This window comes from Ostrinia furnacalis, unplaced genomic scaffold (genome assembly GCF_004193835.3).
Source record: "Ostrinia furnacalis isolate ACB-3 unplaced genomic scaffold, ASM419383v2 OfSCF3116, whole genome shotgun sequence".
Lineage (NCBI taxonomy): Eukaryota > Metazoa > Arthropoda > Insecta > Lepidoptera > Crambidae > Ostrinia > Ostrinia furnacalis.
In genome coordinates, this window is record NW_021133355.1 from 295,454 (window position 1) to 311,900 (window position 16,447).

Consider the following 16,447-nt stretch of genomic DNA (forward strand, 5'->3'; position numbering starts at 1 on the left):
AATGCTACCATATTAAATTATACAAAGAAAACATAGTATTTTTTGAACTGTCGGCGATTTAAGACTGAAATTTAGCAATTTTTGAGTGAAAGCTATAACACGTAAACAAGAGCTGCTACGAAAAAATGGACGGCAGATTCAGAATCAGCGACGTCAAATTAGTAAACATCATGTAATGAAAGTCAATCATCAGTCAAAAGTTGCAATTTTGTTGTGCAGTGTAATCGAAATTGTTATCGCATTGCGTTAATGTGCATTAATTGTTTTACCTACTACTGAACATGATACGTGGGTAAAATCACATACGACTTTTTGTCAGCGTATTGTCAAGATTCAAAATATAATGTTACGGCTATATTGTAATATAAATTATGGCAATGCGCACTGTTGTCCGGCGATTTTAATCTCAGCCCCAATCACAACGCCCAACCTTTCTTCTCAATTTTACCACAAAAACCGGTTTGGTAATTCCCCAGTGCAACTTGCGCACCAGCATATTCGGCAGATGGTGTTTTTTGCCATAAGTACTAAAGGGGTCGGGAACAAAAAAACCATGCATCGAATACAATGCTGTACTTACTGATAAAAAGCTCCAAAGAGTAGTGGTTGAAATGTTGAAAGTGTATCGTCTTTGTTCTACAGATCCTCTATTTAAAAGGCAACGATTTACGCAAACACGCACGTGCGTCTTGAAAAAATGCTTATCTTGTCTTTGTTTGTTTTGTAGCTCTTATTTGTCTTAGTTCTATTTGCTTGACATCTTTCTTTGTACCTTTTTATTTGGACACGACAGTTATGTAGCTAGTTGTACAGTCTTTTTGTTTATGAATCATGTCTTTTCTAATGTCACTTTCAAGAGTTTCCACATCTGATTTCAAAATGAGTATGTTCAACCCTTTGTTAACTTCATTTTCGGAAAACGCCTTCTATTTTAGTCGATTGCTTTAAAACTTGCGTGTCAAATATCGCTTCGTTGCCAGAGCCGTCGAATGTTGACTGACACAAAGCCCTCACGTGTGGGATATATTTGGCAAAGAATCTTCTTTCACACGAGTTTTGTGAAAGTCATATATCATCTAGATACCGATTTCCAAAAAGCCTCTGTTTATGTTGATATTTTAATTATCGTCGTTTACTCGTAGACCTAACCGCGAAATGTCTTCGCCTCCACAGATACTTTCTCCGGTTGTCAAGTTTCGCCTTCTTATGTTTCAACTTTTTCATGTACCGCGTGCAATTTTGTCAACATCCAAACTTGCGTAACCGTGAACAGAATATCCGAGCTGTTTTGTCCAGTTCCGCTTAGAGAAAGTTACTTTTTATCTTTACATTATTGTTGCCTTAAGGAGCTGGTTTTTGAATGCATCATATTTCAATGACATTGGTCACTGTCTCCATTTCGTAAAATGGTTCCGTAACATTATAATGAGCAAACTTTTAGGATTAGGTAGGCGCTAGCTAATCCGTCTTATCCCATTATTGTTTTTCGAAGATGAGCAAATAACGAACTGTAAAACACACTCGAACACAAGACCGGTAAACCGGTGCAAATCGATCCTCATTTGCGATGCTCTGGCGCATCCATCAGCGTGTGTTCACCCCGCGGACGGCTCCGGAGAAAGTCGCTGCGATCGTTGCCGCATGCACCGCTCATCATAATGCACTTGGACAAAAAGACAAGTACTTCGGCTATGGCCGAAATTTCGGTATAATGGCGTCCGTTGACCTCGCGCAGGATATTGATCCAATGATAAAGCACGGTACGAAAATACACACTTTAAACGTTAGTAGGGACTATGCAGATTTAATGAGATCTTATTAACATCAATTACTAATAATTTCCCAAACATCAATTGGCATGACACGATTATTCATACATCCTTTTATGGTCACAAGCGATGAACGCGATGCGCGAAGTGCAACGTATATTTTATGGACGTGTTAGAATATATACATTAATCCAATACTTTGATGCTTAAAACCATTTTGACATTACACTTAAGATATCTACATTGAGAGTGGACCTAGACCTACAATAATTTTGGCACTTACTAACGCCCGATAGCGTCTTATCAACATTGACAGCTACGATCAGCTGTCGCAATCATGATAGGTAACAATGGCATCCGAGGTGAGATATTGCCAAACAAAGTTATTGAAGGGTGGTGACAAATAGCAGTTCCAACTTGATTTTTTATGAAGATAGTATGAGATCAATCAAAACTGACGCAATCACTTAAATGATATAGTTTTAAAATCATGAAAACTGGTTTCAACTACGCATAACTCTTCAAGGATTATCGAAATTTTTCGTAACTGTCAAATTGTTTTGACTTTTGACCTTTTGTTGATGAGTTTTGAATTCATTAATCTTTAGCTATTCATAAATTATAATATGCTCTCATCAAAACGGATGGTTGACATAGGCTCCCAACATAATATCATTATTTGGTCCTTCAGGCTTCCCAGCACTAACCCAGTGTTTCTATTTTGGCTGGGTCGCTTGTTCCGAGCCATTGTTCTTCTCCTGTTATTACTAATAGCTGACCTGAAACTGGTAAACGCTTTTGCAATATTAAGCCACAACAAGGCACTTTAACGTAATCATCCGCACCGCCCCGGAAGCCTTTTAGAATTACCGACCCCAAACTATTCATTAATACAAATAATTATATGGCTGCAGTCATTGTAGTGTTTTCATCTAGTACAATTAACCTGATATTGTTCTAGTTGTTTCACCACGTCCTTTGAATTACAAATGCAATATTTTTATACGTCGATTACCTCTATTATCTTTTGTATGCGCTGATGAAGATCCGCACGCGACACAATCCATTTTGTATTGTGTCTAGAACGACCGCAAGTGTTCAAAATTATCAGGTCACATTGAAGCAATCGTAGCCGTGGAACAATAATAATAAATTGAAAAGAGAAGATGGCGCAGCGCAACATCTGAATCCGAATTCGGATAACGATTGTAAACAAATACCTATATTGAATTGAGATTAAATACCGCAACAAGAGTACATTATTAACCAAATGGCCCAGGTACCGGTTCGTGCAACCCAACGACCTTTTAATGTGTCAATTGCAGATTAATATTGTTTTGTTAAGTTTTCTTTTCAACGACTGATACAATTATTTACGAACGCATTCCAACGTTCAGTTAACCGATAAAGAGCAGTTTTGTTTACGTCAATGCGAAGGCAAACGAATTGCAACGCGCGGAAACAATCCGATTGGGAAGTGGTACTTATTCGATTATGCACACTTTTATTTAACTTTTACCATTTTGACGGGCGATTTAAGCGTAAATGGATTGACGGATTAATTGGATTTTTTTTTCATAACGGTAATTAAAATTGTAATTATTGACTGCGCTTTATTACCATTTTGTTTGTTAGATGCGATGCGATACATATTTTACAGTTCTTGAGCTCTTTAAGTGTACAATGAAACGAGCTAGTATTTAAATGGTTTCTTACCACCTGGTAATATCTAGTTCAATTTCACCACTTTCTATTGTCACCGCGACGAATTTTTTCTATAAGTGAAAACTCGATTTGTCCAATCAAACGGTACTATTTTTGTTTTGAGAAATCGCTGCTCACTGAACCGAGGATCGGTGTAGCCGTGATTAACTGAATTCGTAATGTTCTGTCTAATGTGGGAATCGTTTGTTACAGCGCATCGGGCACCAGCGCGGTGGCCATCGACAACAAGATCGAGCAAGCTATGGTGAGTAAATATAACTTTACATTCAATAATAACAATTAGGCTAAATAAAAATAGTTTACTGGACGCAGGCCGCTACCAACAGGGCAACATGGAAAGCATTGGGGGAGGCCTATGTTCAGCAGTGGACGTCCTATGGCTGAGATGATGATTATCAAAAAGAGTTTTAACATTAACAATGTAAAGATAAATGAAATAATTGGAGGATTTAATACCAAACATCGGATTTTAACACTAATAAAAAGAAAGGAAAATAATAATTAAATGAATAAAAAACCAAACATCGTCATTTAAAAAAACAAACAATAGCAATAGAGTCACAATCAACATTTTACTATTTATACTAAAAATGATTGATTAATAATTGTATTTCTGCCGACAAACAAAGACCGACTCTACATTCAGTTTATTTAATCTGTTATAAAATACTGCTACTAAGAAACGGGACTAAAAGCACGAATCGACTTTATCTCATAGAGTATACATGCGCGAACGACATAGCTGCATATTTTCCACAGTATGTCAACTGACAAGCATTCCGATACAGCTCGCCTCAAAGAGCTGTTGCCGCGTTCCCCATGACCATAGTATTCAATTCGCGACTTTGTCTCAAGCGTTCTAACGTCATGGTATACGTGACGTGTTTACTAGGCTCTCCTTTGTATACAACCGCCGTCCCTATTATCATAATTACAGCCGCGGGCAATAGAGGAAATCGCATGTAATAAATGTAATTAGAAGCAAGCCAATTTGAATCGACGGAACGCCACAAGCTTTCGATGTAAACATAACCCAATAGCCGGAATTTTTTTGCTGTTTGATCAACTACACCATACATGGTAGCATCGATTTGCGAGTGAAACTTTGCAATAAAAACTTTCAAGGTCCAGTAAGCGTCTAAGAAAACCATTAGCCTATGTAGGTCTCCCATCATTGTGGAGGCATCCAGTGCCGTGTCAGTCGGCCGCGCGGTTCCGCGTGGACTCAATGCGAGTTCGAGGAATATGCACCAAGCACGCGGCTTGCAACTCTCTCTACTCTGCTCTCTGATAACCGGACAATCAGTGATAACGTTGCCCTGATTAGATTCTAACCTAGCAGACAAATATCGGTCACGCGGATCAGTTGCTCAGATATGAACTTAATATCATAAGCCGTCATAAAACTGATATCATTAAATTATATCAGCAGTATTCGGCACACTGTGCATATTTATAGATATCATTTTAGCGAAATATACGAATATGTAATTGGTCCGTCCAAATATAGCAAGCCAAGGCTCATTTCGAAATATTTGTAATGTATCTATGGTAGTGGTTGGTTTCGGTTAACGCATCTGACGTAATCGCGTAACTGCGAATGTTGATTTCACAGAAAACCACCATGCAACGCCGCTGAGCCAATCCCGGTCTATTTACACACAGTTCTACATGAGGTTGCGTAAAATCGTAATCTCCAGAGAAATTATACGTGCTTATAATAGTAATAGCATGCTGCATAACACCGTTATTTAGATCGGGCTCTGTTGAATCTAACGACTTCCTCTTTTTAATGGCCAGGAAACACGTCCCGCTTTGCCCCAGAGCATATTTAACGCAGTGATATTATTATTTCTCTATTAGCATTGTCAATGTCTCAATACATGACTGTAAAAAGATTTTTCATAGATTTACAACGTAGCCCGTGCATAGAAAGTCTTGGAAATGCTAAGTCAGGGTGACATTTATATGATAATACACGACATCCGCATGCGGAGAGTGCATGCACCTCTGGTTTCACTTCACCATCAGATGGAGTTGTGATCGCAATGAGGTTCCTCTCGGAACGCCATTGGGCATCACGGTCTATAATTAGCCCCGCAAATGGCCTGCGATTGACCCCGATCCGGCCCTCAAACTAACGAATCATAGTATTTTTATCTCAAACAACAACACGTTCGTGCCAGCCTAAAGCTAAAGATGCACTACATAACGGTTCGTTTGTAGATTGTGATTTATATGCACCTTGATCAGCAAACTAGAATATTTAATAAGAATAAGAAAAGCTAGGTCTAAGGTAGGGGAACACTAGGTCTAAGATACTTACTGCCTTTAGCACCTCTCTCATCATGAGACCAGATGAGTGAGACAGTCACGTTTTGATGGTTTGAATGAAAGTCCTACCTACTTGCCCTTCTAGCGGGCATATTCTCACATTGGCTAGCCCAGTAGCTGGTGCGTATGCCATTTCATGCATTTCCTTACACAAAAAATCTCCCACGCAACAAGGTAGAGTGACCGGTGTTGCCAGCGGTCACTCTACCCTGTTCGAGGACATTCTAACATTTCTAACTACGTTTGCCAAATTACCTACGTCTCAACTCCACTACTATAGATGTATATCAGTCACCAAGCTTGGACCTAGATCAGTGTTATGGTTTTATCCTAACGCTTTTCTAATGTTATCAGTCGCTGCTATAAAATTCCTCATCGATCATGGACTGATGATGTGATAACTGATAAGTATCGATATAGATCGAAATTATCAAATCCTATTTATACATTATTTTCGTTTTCCTTATCACGGGTTATCGACAGCTTTGTCCTTGCCTATCTGTACTTAAAAATATTTTGGTAATTAACAGTCGAATTTAATTAAAGCTTATTTTTGGTGTATTTCCTATTTTATTCGTAAATACCATTATACAAATATTTTAAACGCCAATTGGCACACTATTCCACGCTCTTGTGGATCAAAGTCAACAACATATCATAATGTTTTCATTACTTAGCGCGATCCCGTAATAATTACGATCTTTCGTGCCACAACAGTTATCACCAGTTATGCAACAGCGCTTATTACTTGGAACTTTAGTAACATTAAGTCATTATCTGTATTGCGCCTTTTCTAATTAATCACGTAACTATGTTTATGTCTCTTTTAAAATCCTTAATTCAACAAACCAGCTCCTACCTGTATTATCTCCGCGTCTTTAACGTGTAAAGCATCAAGAACGAGTCATGTGACCAGTATTCAAAACCGGTCTACCTTGGGCACACCATTTTACTCGATGCGGGATTTATTATATTGGTATATCTCAATCCAACGTGCAGTTTGTAAATTATTTTAGATTGGAGATACAGTCGTTTTATTTCGTAAGAGTCCGCCTTCGCTCAGCGTTACGTTACGTCACACGATATGTTTACTCGCGCCCAATTTATGTATAGGAGCCATAGCTCACACCACTGACCCCATTTCACGCATCTGTTCAAACATTTCTTCAGATGATTCCACTCTTTCGTGCCTTTTGATGGGTACATGCAATGTTGTGAATTTCTGTTTGGGTTCCGTCAAAACAAAAACGGTTTGTTTTGGTCTCGTGATTACCAAGTATTATTAGGCCGGTTTGCTTTATGACTACGCACGCGTAGAAATTTTTATTCGGCTCAACCGGGCCGGCATGCTAATTCCCTCATTGTGTACGTGATTTGCATGCGCCTGTGTGACCCGCAGGGCTAACGCCAAGAATAGACGCGGAAGGAAAGCCGGCCCTTGGAGACACGTGTTCTCCTGATTATACCGATCCGTGCACGACTAGACTCGAATTAGGGCTGGTTACCCACATAAATACTCATTTGGTGTCGAATACATATTCAGGAAATACGAATTACAATTCTACCCGTGCTAGTTGCGCTGATTGCTTAAACTTACCATTCCCTGGTATTTAGAACTAAACATACAGTTTACTTCCGATCGGCATTAACATGCACCATTTACAAACGTCTCAAAAGTCAAAGCGTCTGTTGTCTCACGGTACCTACTGAGATTGACTAAACGCGATCACTTCAACTCTGACCCGAAACAATCCTTATTGACCGAATTTTAACCTAAACAAAATGTAGGGTCCATGATTTGATGCTCCCGCAGTACCGTTATACGCTGGATGCAAGTAGCCCTAAAGAGCCGAAGACATCGAGAGGTCACACGAATCCCTAGCGCCCAATCGAGATCGGCGAGTAATTTGCAACCGAGAGCGGCTCCCAGCGCGCACGCGCCGATCGGAATCGCGGCACGAACCCATTCCGAGGCAGGAAACGCGGAGTTTTCTCGGAAAATACTCTTACAACCGTATAATGAAGCCGTCACGTTCGGAACAGATAGCAACCACACTGGATACACCGTCACGATCGCCACATTTGAAATAAATAGAAACAAACAAGCAATCGCTGTTATACAGCCGGATGAAATGTATTAAATTTTATAATCTTCAATTATAATTAACCTACAATATAAGTAAGTAGATATTTTTATCGGATAAGAACTGCGCGAATAAACAGGAAGGGAATGGTTTATTGATCCGTGTTTTCTAATCTTCTCTAATAACAAAACAATACCGTGACAGACAGACAATGCTCCCCCAAATCCAGTGAGTAAACTAATTTTGTATTTATAAAATATCTCTTTACCCAAGGAAGATAGTGTGAAGATATTTCTAGAGATAAATAAAGTGAGTGAATTGAGAAAAAGCTCTTTCTGTGGTAATTTTATTTCGCAGACGAAGTCGGGGTGACTGCTAGACAATAATAATACAGTATTACCTACGTAGGTACTTAAGATAATTATATCTATTCATTAGCTCAAGTTTTGTCACTTTAAATGTTCAATATCAGAAACCTTATCTCGTATTTATTTAATATCAGTGCGTATTTATTTGTCAGCGGCAAATACCTAGTCGTTGGAAAATTACGATGCAATCGGTAACTCAACTCCCTGTTCAATAATAACGAATAGATTAGACTCTATCTGGCAGATACGGCGATCAGGGAACTGTCGTTACGATTACCAACTGTTGGTAAACATGTTTTTGAATTACCTTTTTAGAAGATAAACATAAATATGGAAAACAAATGACGATAATTTTATTGGATAGATATTTTCTCCATGTTCTTGTGTATAATTGGCGGCCCTTTACTCGTGTATAATATGGTTTCTAGTGTGGGAACGTGTATGAATATTGTTTAATTTTACAGTTACCTTTCCATAATATGTATGGTTCCTTCTATTACAGCGGTTGTTAAATAATCTGATGAAGCAATTCATATTATTTCTGTCTTGAAAGTCAGACTTGTAATGTCAACTATCCGTTAGAGATTTATATCTATTAAGCAAGTACATTTGCGCTTTCTTGACTACGGATGGGAACCTGAATGTAAAAACGTCACCTCTAGATTCTAGAAAAACAAGTTTGTATAAAAATAAAGAAAAGGTCGTGTTTGCGATAATCGTACACCGACGCGCACGTTTGTTTTGTTTGCGTGAACTTCCTTATCAAGGTAATATCTTGCTGCGTCAATAGTGTTTACTTTACTCTTTTTTCATATAATTTATATTTTAATTATTACCGGCTTCCTCGCTGATAAGCCGTCTGACATGGAGCTGGGTCATGAATACCCTGATATAAACAAGATAGTCTAGCCTTTACTTCGTTAATACAGCTTGATAAGAGTAATCGATGTTATTTTCTTCGAAAACTACGAGACATTCGTAGTTTTTCTACATGACATATTATTTGCATTATTTTTCTATAATTGTATTATTTTTCTGCTACGTAATTTTTGTTGATTTAGCCAATTTTAATAAGGTATTCCTTGGTCAGCGTACAATTGGAAATTCATGTCTAGACAGACATAAGTCAACCTAGATATTATGCGAATGTGCATAACGTGTGTTGTCCGCGTGATCGAAAGGTCAAAAACCTTTTTGCTCTTTTACGATGAAAGATTCAAGTTATTAGTAGGGACCTACGTAATGCAACTTTATTTATTGCTTTTTATATCTCAGTCACAATAAAAAAGTGATTCAGCATACATAAAGGTCGTTGGAGCCACGGACGCGGAATGACGTGGTTCTTCTCATCAATAAACAATCTTCATTTACAGGTTAAGGATACAAAAAAGAAAATTGCAAAATAATGGTCCTATTCATGTGTTAATTGAAAATCAAATCTGTCTCTATCAAATGCAAACTGGCAAATCAAGATTTTGAAATGAAACTAAAATACTCATTGTAATATCTATGAAAATTCCTGAAAATTATGAGGAAAAGGACGAAAAATATACAACGGAAGCTACTGTATGTTTAGTGATATTTTATGTGTAACGTGACGAAGACAATGACAATGTATGCTCTGAAACCGCAAATAAGTTTTATTCACTAAGTAATGGCAATGTAAATATAAGAGATAAACGCCAAACAAACACTTTGAGCAAATAGCAATATGTGTCACGAATATTAATAAACGCTGTTGTTTTCTAGGTACACCTAAGCAAATATTATAGCATTCTCCATCAAGTGTATGGTGTTAACGAAGCAGCAATGTTTGCTCATGTGGCGATTAGAGCCGGATCCATAAACTTGTTATTGATACCGATATTACCGATACCGATATTTGACTTCTGATAAGTTTCAACAATTTGAAACGAAGCCTCATCTTCATTTCTTTATGTTCTTGTCCCAATTTATTACAGTGAAGTAATGAACGATGAAAGGAAAGAAACGAAAATGATAAGTTTGTTTTGGTGCTCGTGTCATACTCGTATGTTTTTATTGTTTTTGTTTTAGTTGTAGTTCTAATAAAGAAAAATAAACCTGTTATTAGCCTTGAGAAGACATAAATCAACGATAAAATATTATTACCTAACGAAAATCAACAAAATATTTAAGTAGTAAATCAATCGCATTATGTTTACGTTCAAGAAACCAACATTCCAATTTCCTTTTATAAAACGTCGAAAATCGAAATTAATTTTAGATTAAGTACTACAAATTGTTCTGGCAATGCGCAATTGTAATGTTTGCCTCCAGTAATTTGTAAATATTGTAAAATAAATTAATTACAAACACAACGGAATATTTTTTGTATGCGATCACCGCGAGAACAGCTGTATTGCGTTGTAGATAAGCGCATGCAAATATTATATTTTACAATTTTGTTGTTACGGCCAGCATAATAAGTGTTATTTATTGTTTGTGATTACAACAATGTTTCTTCAAAATTGCTAACACTAAATTCTAATAAAATTATAAAGAGCGTGAATATGTTTGCAATCTTTACGATATACCAGAGGAATATTTATATCTAACTGCAGTACTATTCGCAACATCAGCGCAATATACATTTGACGGTAATGGTCATTACAACAATTGAAACTTTGCGACATAGCTTCATGTCTTCGCAGCAAATCACCTAAAAGAAAGAGGGGTATTTTCATACTTTTCTATAGTATACCATACTATAATAATTATAATATACAGTACATACAACTTAACGCATTAGGTGTTGCTGTCGACTGCGCTTGCACCGGTCGCACAACTTTTACGTGCATTTGGGAAATCGCGCCACTCGGTTTGCCCATACGCGTATGGTAATGAGGAGAGTTCATCGCAGAAAGTATCAAGTTGTGGTATATTTTCCTGTTATCTCTACTTAAAATGGTATTCTCGTTATTTATACAAAGTAACTAATGCAATCCCACCATGCCAAGAAGTATATTTTTTCAAAAGTCCCTCTTGTTAATACCAGTCTTTTAACATAGTTGATATTTCTTAATGCTTCCTTTTCCAAAGTTCGTTTTAAAGTCTGCCGATTTTATCGATTTTGAAAATGAAAACATTGCTATGACTAAGAGCAGAACAGCAATTTTTAGTTGTTATGTATTCACTAAAACTGATAAAAAATCGCTACTGCGAAAAACACAACGGATCAAGTTCGTGAACTCTCCTAACCTTTTTAGGGACGCGAAAGAAAAATATTGTGTTGGAATTTCCTTTTTCTCAATGTGTATTTTTTAAATTTCAGCAATCGTGTTCATAACTTCATTGTTCTTCCAATTATTTTCTATCGTTGTACTTGTATTCTACATTTTCTAGACCTCTGCACTATGAATTGTGTTCCCCAACTGACTTTTAAGTTTAATTCACTGACAATGTTTTTACATCCAAGTGTGGTGAGTTGTTTTGTATTCGTATGATGTCATGCATTAATATATAATTAAATTCCGTCCTCACATGGAGTCACATTTATTTATGAGTCTTTTAACTCGTATTCTGACTTTGTTGTTGCTCTTAAAAATAAAACTAATCAGGTTTCGCAAAGGACGAGTCTTGCTTGTATTCGAAAAGTTGTTTTCGTATTGTATGTAAGTTATGCCGCTAGTTCGATTATAGTTTATGTTATAGATTGTTGATTACCTAAGATTTTACACAAACAACTTTGAACCACGATGTAAAAATAAAGGATTAGTTTAAATACAAGCTGCGCAAAACCGGTGTGTGTTGTTGTTATCTACGAAAACAATACAATCCATTTTATCATAAGGCCTTGAACGCGTGGGTTACATAACGTTGTTTTCGACTAGCGAACGCTATTTAGGTTCAGCGGACTTTTAATTAGAATATCGGTCACTCTCCATCTGGTGATTGTTGCACGCTGCTTCTATCTTCAAAAATATTTTATATTGTCTCGACCTCATTACACGCTTTTCGTGTTCACTATCGCTATCTTTTTAGGTCTCATCAAAGTCAGACACGTGTTCATCGTCTAGCTAGCTATCTTCACTATGTAGTTCAGTAATTGCAACTAATCACAGTTGATCTGTTCAACGAACCTCAATAACATCTAGTTTTNTTAGTTTTGCATAAAACCTCAATTGGCCATCAATGCTCTCAATGAGTATATTGGCGCCGCGTTCTGCAACTGTGACGCAGGCGCCGGTGCTAACGAGAGCCGGCGCTGACCGGTGCAAATTAAACACTCGTCTCCCACTTATTGAAGGTCAGGACTCCCACTCCCGTTAATAAGATCTCATCAAGATCCTATTTATATCCTGATTCTAATTATAACTTGAGACAAATCATCACGCACCACTTATAGTCCGGTGCTCCGGTGTGCATTCTTGACTCACCGGCCCATCAAAAATACAGCTTCATACTTTTCATACACGTAGGCGCGGGACCAAAATACACCGAAACATGTCACTGAACCAATATTATCCACTGTTCTCTCGAACAAGAAAATAAATGTTTCTTTAAAGAATGAGAATTGTTGATCTAATTGAGAGGATTTATAGCTTGCTATTACATTATCCACTGCGAATGGTATCCGCATTCTTACCTAGTATTATCATAAAAATCTTAACTGTGGTACTAGATTGTTTACTTTACTGAATAGTTCAAATACATAATGTGAAATTGAAATATTTATTTTTCATGGTCATATTGACTTTGGAATGGAATGATGCGTTAAAGCAAACCTCACAGCCAATGGTTTTATTTTGGTCAGCTGTGATACCATGGAAGATCCCTTTATTGAAGTCTAAAATAGCACCCAATGAAGTTTAATTGCCTCCAGCAGACTGGCCACCGTTTATGTCGTAAACATCGCCGCCCATGGACGTACCGACACATTAGCGTGTCCAATTCTAATTGTTAAAATTCTCTGTTTGATATTTGCTCTACGAACCAAATTGATTATACAAATAGATTCTTTCCTTTACGAGGTTGTTATTCGGCACTTGTTAGCCTTCTCAATTTGTGTTGTTAATGTAGAGACGTATTGTCGATCTATAATAGATGTGCCTATATTTAGCTCCGGTATTCACGATTTTTTGCTATTCATCATGCCCATAAAAGCAGTTCAAGCATCGATTGCTTTACGCGTCCGCATATTTCAGTCGGTCAAAACTATAAATGCAGTTGCATAAAATAATTACGCTAAAACTTTTGAAATTAATTGTGAAAATTTTAGTAATGAGCTCATTATTTAATTGTATTGTCTAATTCCATCAGAACCCGGTTAGGAATTTATTCCGACTCTTTTTCGATGTAACATCGATATTTGTACCTCGTATGTTATGTATCGTAAACGTGGTGTGAAAATTGCGTATATGAGTAAATTCTACATTGTATATGTGTTGTTATTATATATTTAAGATACTGCCACAATCAAATTCGAGAAAAACAAGGATCCAATCGATAGCAATCTGGGTTGTGTGTGTTGTCGAGTTCAGGGTGCACGGGCGGCCCGCGTGCGTGGCGGTGACGTGTGCGCCGCCATTTTATATAGGGCGAGCGCGCGCGCAGACCATCAGTCGCCTGCAAGTCGCGCCAGTGGAACTTCCTCGCGCAAGTCCACTCATCGCCACCGCCAGTCGCGTATCAGCCGTCGCCGGTGTCGCTCACATATTATAAATTAGTGACCCTGAATAACTAGTTCACCGCGTTCTATAACATGATCGACGTTGTGCAACAACCCCGAGATGCCTGCCTTTACGAGATCCGACAGAAGGGACAACGGGATCCCTGTTACGTGGTCGTGCCTAATACAAATGTACGGGTTCGTTTCAAACTTTGTGTTTCTTATAAACTTGTTCGTTTTCCTACATAGTTTACCATCCACGAAGCCGGTCGAGCGTCTAGCAATAAAACATTTTATTCGAAAAGCGTTGACCAAATTTAAAACCGATGTTTGCGTATTACAAAACATGTTTATCGACTTGTGTTATTGAGTTCATGATATCAAGAATAATTATCAACTTAGCTGTCTGAAATAAAATGTGTGTACATATTTTTTTGATTAAACTAACGTAACTTTTTGAATTGTTACAGGATCTGGTTAAGAGCCACCTGATGTTCGCGGTGCGCGAGGAGGTGGAAGTACTCAAGGAACGCATCGCCGAACTGATGGAGAGGATCAACCAGCTCGAAGTGGAGAACACGTACCTGCGGGCCCACGCCAGCCAGGACACGCTGGCGCAGCTGCCGGCCGCCGGCACGAAGCCACCGCCGCAGCCGCAGGGCCCGCCGCCGCCGGTGTCGTAGGCCGCCGGCGCGCGCCCGCCGAACACGCCCGCCGGCACCGCCGGCCCCAGACCTCAACGCCTCCCCTCGGCGCGCGACCCCGCACGCAGGACCGGGGAGTCACTATGGCTGTGTTATGTTAATTCGTAGGTTAACAAGGAGTGTGGACACGCCGGTCGAGCGCCGAGGGCCGCCGCGCGGCATCGCCCGGGCGCCCCCGAGGGCCCGCGAGCGATCGCCTCACATTATTATGCTTTCATTCATAGAAGTATATTTTTTCTGTTAGTAATGTTTAGGGTGCAGAATTTTGTGCTAACTGCCATGCTTTTGCTACGCATCTCAGCAACGAGTCTTTAGTGTTTCTATGTGCGTCTATACTTTTATTCGGTTAATGTTAGGTATCGCTATCCACGTAATGTATTCCATTTAAGATAACTGTAAGACGTGTGTTTATATTGAATGTAACGGAATAGTTGATATTTCTGCGCATTGAACAATGACTGTGTGTTAATTTATTTTCTATATTTTTATATATGTAATTTAAGTTATTTATCGATTTCACTACTGTGTTACAATAAATTGAAAGTGTTCCGGGAGGGACGAGACTATGTAATGATCTGTCGTTACTGAACGTGTTGTGTGCAGTTTTCGTTTAGTTGATACTTTAATTATACGTTACAATTTAATATAGATGTCTGAATGTATGTTATCTGCAGTCGATGTTAACGTTTGCCGCGAGTGGAGTCAAGTCGAGTAGAGTAGATCGTTGCGAGAATGTGACCTCGTGCGTCGCTGGCTTTAGTCAATTTTGCACGCTGAAACCGAAAAAAAAACTATTTTTATTCCAACCCTATATCGATATTAGTGGTAATAGCGATTTAACATTGTATTTTTTTAATAATTAAATTGTTTGTATATAGTACAAGTTGTAATAGAATTGTGAGTCGGAATGATGTACATAATGAAAGAATGTGATGAAGGCAACCGATTCCTTAGTCTCCCCTCTGGATCGAATCCGCATAGTGAGGGATATATCTAAAATGTATAAGTTAAATATTCGCTGTATTTAAAATAAACTAGGTCCATTGTTTAACCATTGAAGAGCTGAACAAAGAGTCTGGCGACCAGGATTAGGAATGAGTTTGAGAAGCTCGCAGCAAGAAGGAAGGTCCCAGCCGGAGTGTGACTATTTTACTATTAGAGTAGTATTTTGTACAACGCTACTATGTGTATAGATGATTTTGTTAGGTCTTCGTAATTATTGTGAATATACAGTAATTTACCCCTACAAGCATTACCCTAGACATAGATATGAATTATATTATATGATACTGAAATTTGTAAATATACTGTAAACAGAGAATGTCCATTGTAGCTTATGTTGACCAGAAAGGTTCCTCATACCCAATAAATGCAAAAACTACTCAAATATGTGTTTGTTTCTTTTATCTACCCAAAAGATATGCTGATTAGTTCTTTGATCAATTAAGAAGTAATTAACCTGTATACCTGCTTGATAACACTTGACTAAATTATAATATTTACCTTGTAGTGGTAGAGTGATGTAGGAGTCGGAGACATAATTTTTGAAACTAGAATAGGGAAGATTAAAATTCTCTATTATTAGAATAAATTCCTAAATCTTGAATTGAGATTTGAGCAATATTTAATAGCCACACAAAATCTCATTTTTATAAAAAGCGCTTAATTTATTTTATATTAACAACCAACAAGAACGTGAACATTTATAAGATTTTAACCAAGAACATCATAAAATAATTGAGTATCATGAAGATATAAATATGGTGCAGTCCTGTTGTCCCCCCTGCTTGGCCCCCCTAGGGGAGCCAACAGGATTTCGAAATCCTGTTGTCCC

At 38.0% G+C, this 16,447-nt stretch overlaps 1 protein-coding gene across 5 annotated transcripts in view; it reads left to right on the forward strand.

The window, feature by feature from the left end:
• The window catches only part of LOC114357278 (mediator of RNA polymerase II transcription subunit 15), a 147,488-nt gene extending 131,488 nt beyond the window's left edge, over positions 1 to 16,000 (forward strand). For 4 of the 5 annotated variants that reach the window (XM_028310812.1, XM_028310810.1, XM_028310811.1 and 1 more), the window contains 2 exons: positions 3,687 to 3,738; positions 14,380 to 16,000. In XM_028310812.1, coding sequence (XP_028166613.1) covers positions 3,687 to 3,738; positions 14,380 to 14,592 — 265 coding nt within the window. In that variant the 3' untranslated portion in view covers positions 14,593 to 16,000. The remainder of the gene's footprint in view (positions 1 to 3,686; positions 3,739 to 14,379) is intronic. The other variant, XM_028310815.1, reaches the window with a different exon arrangement.
• The last annotated feature ends 447 nt before the right edge of the window (positions 16,001 to 16,447 follow it).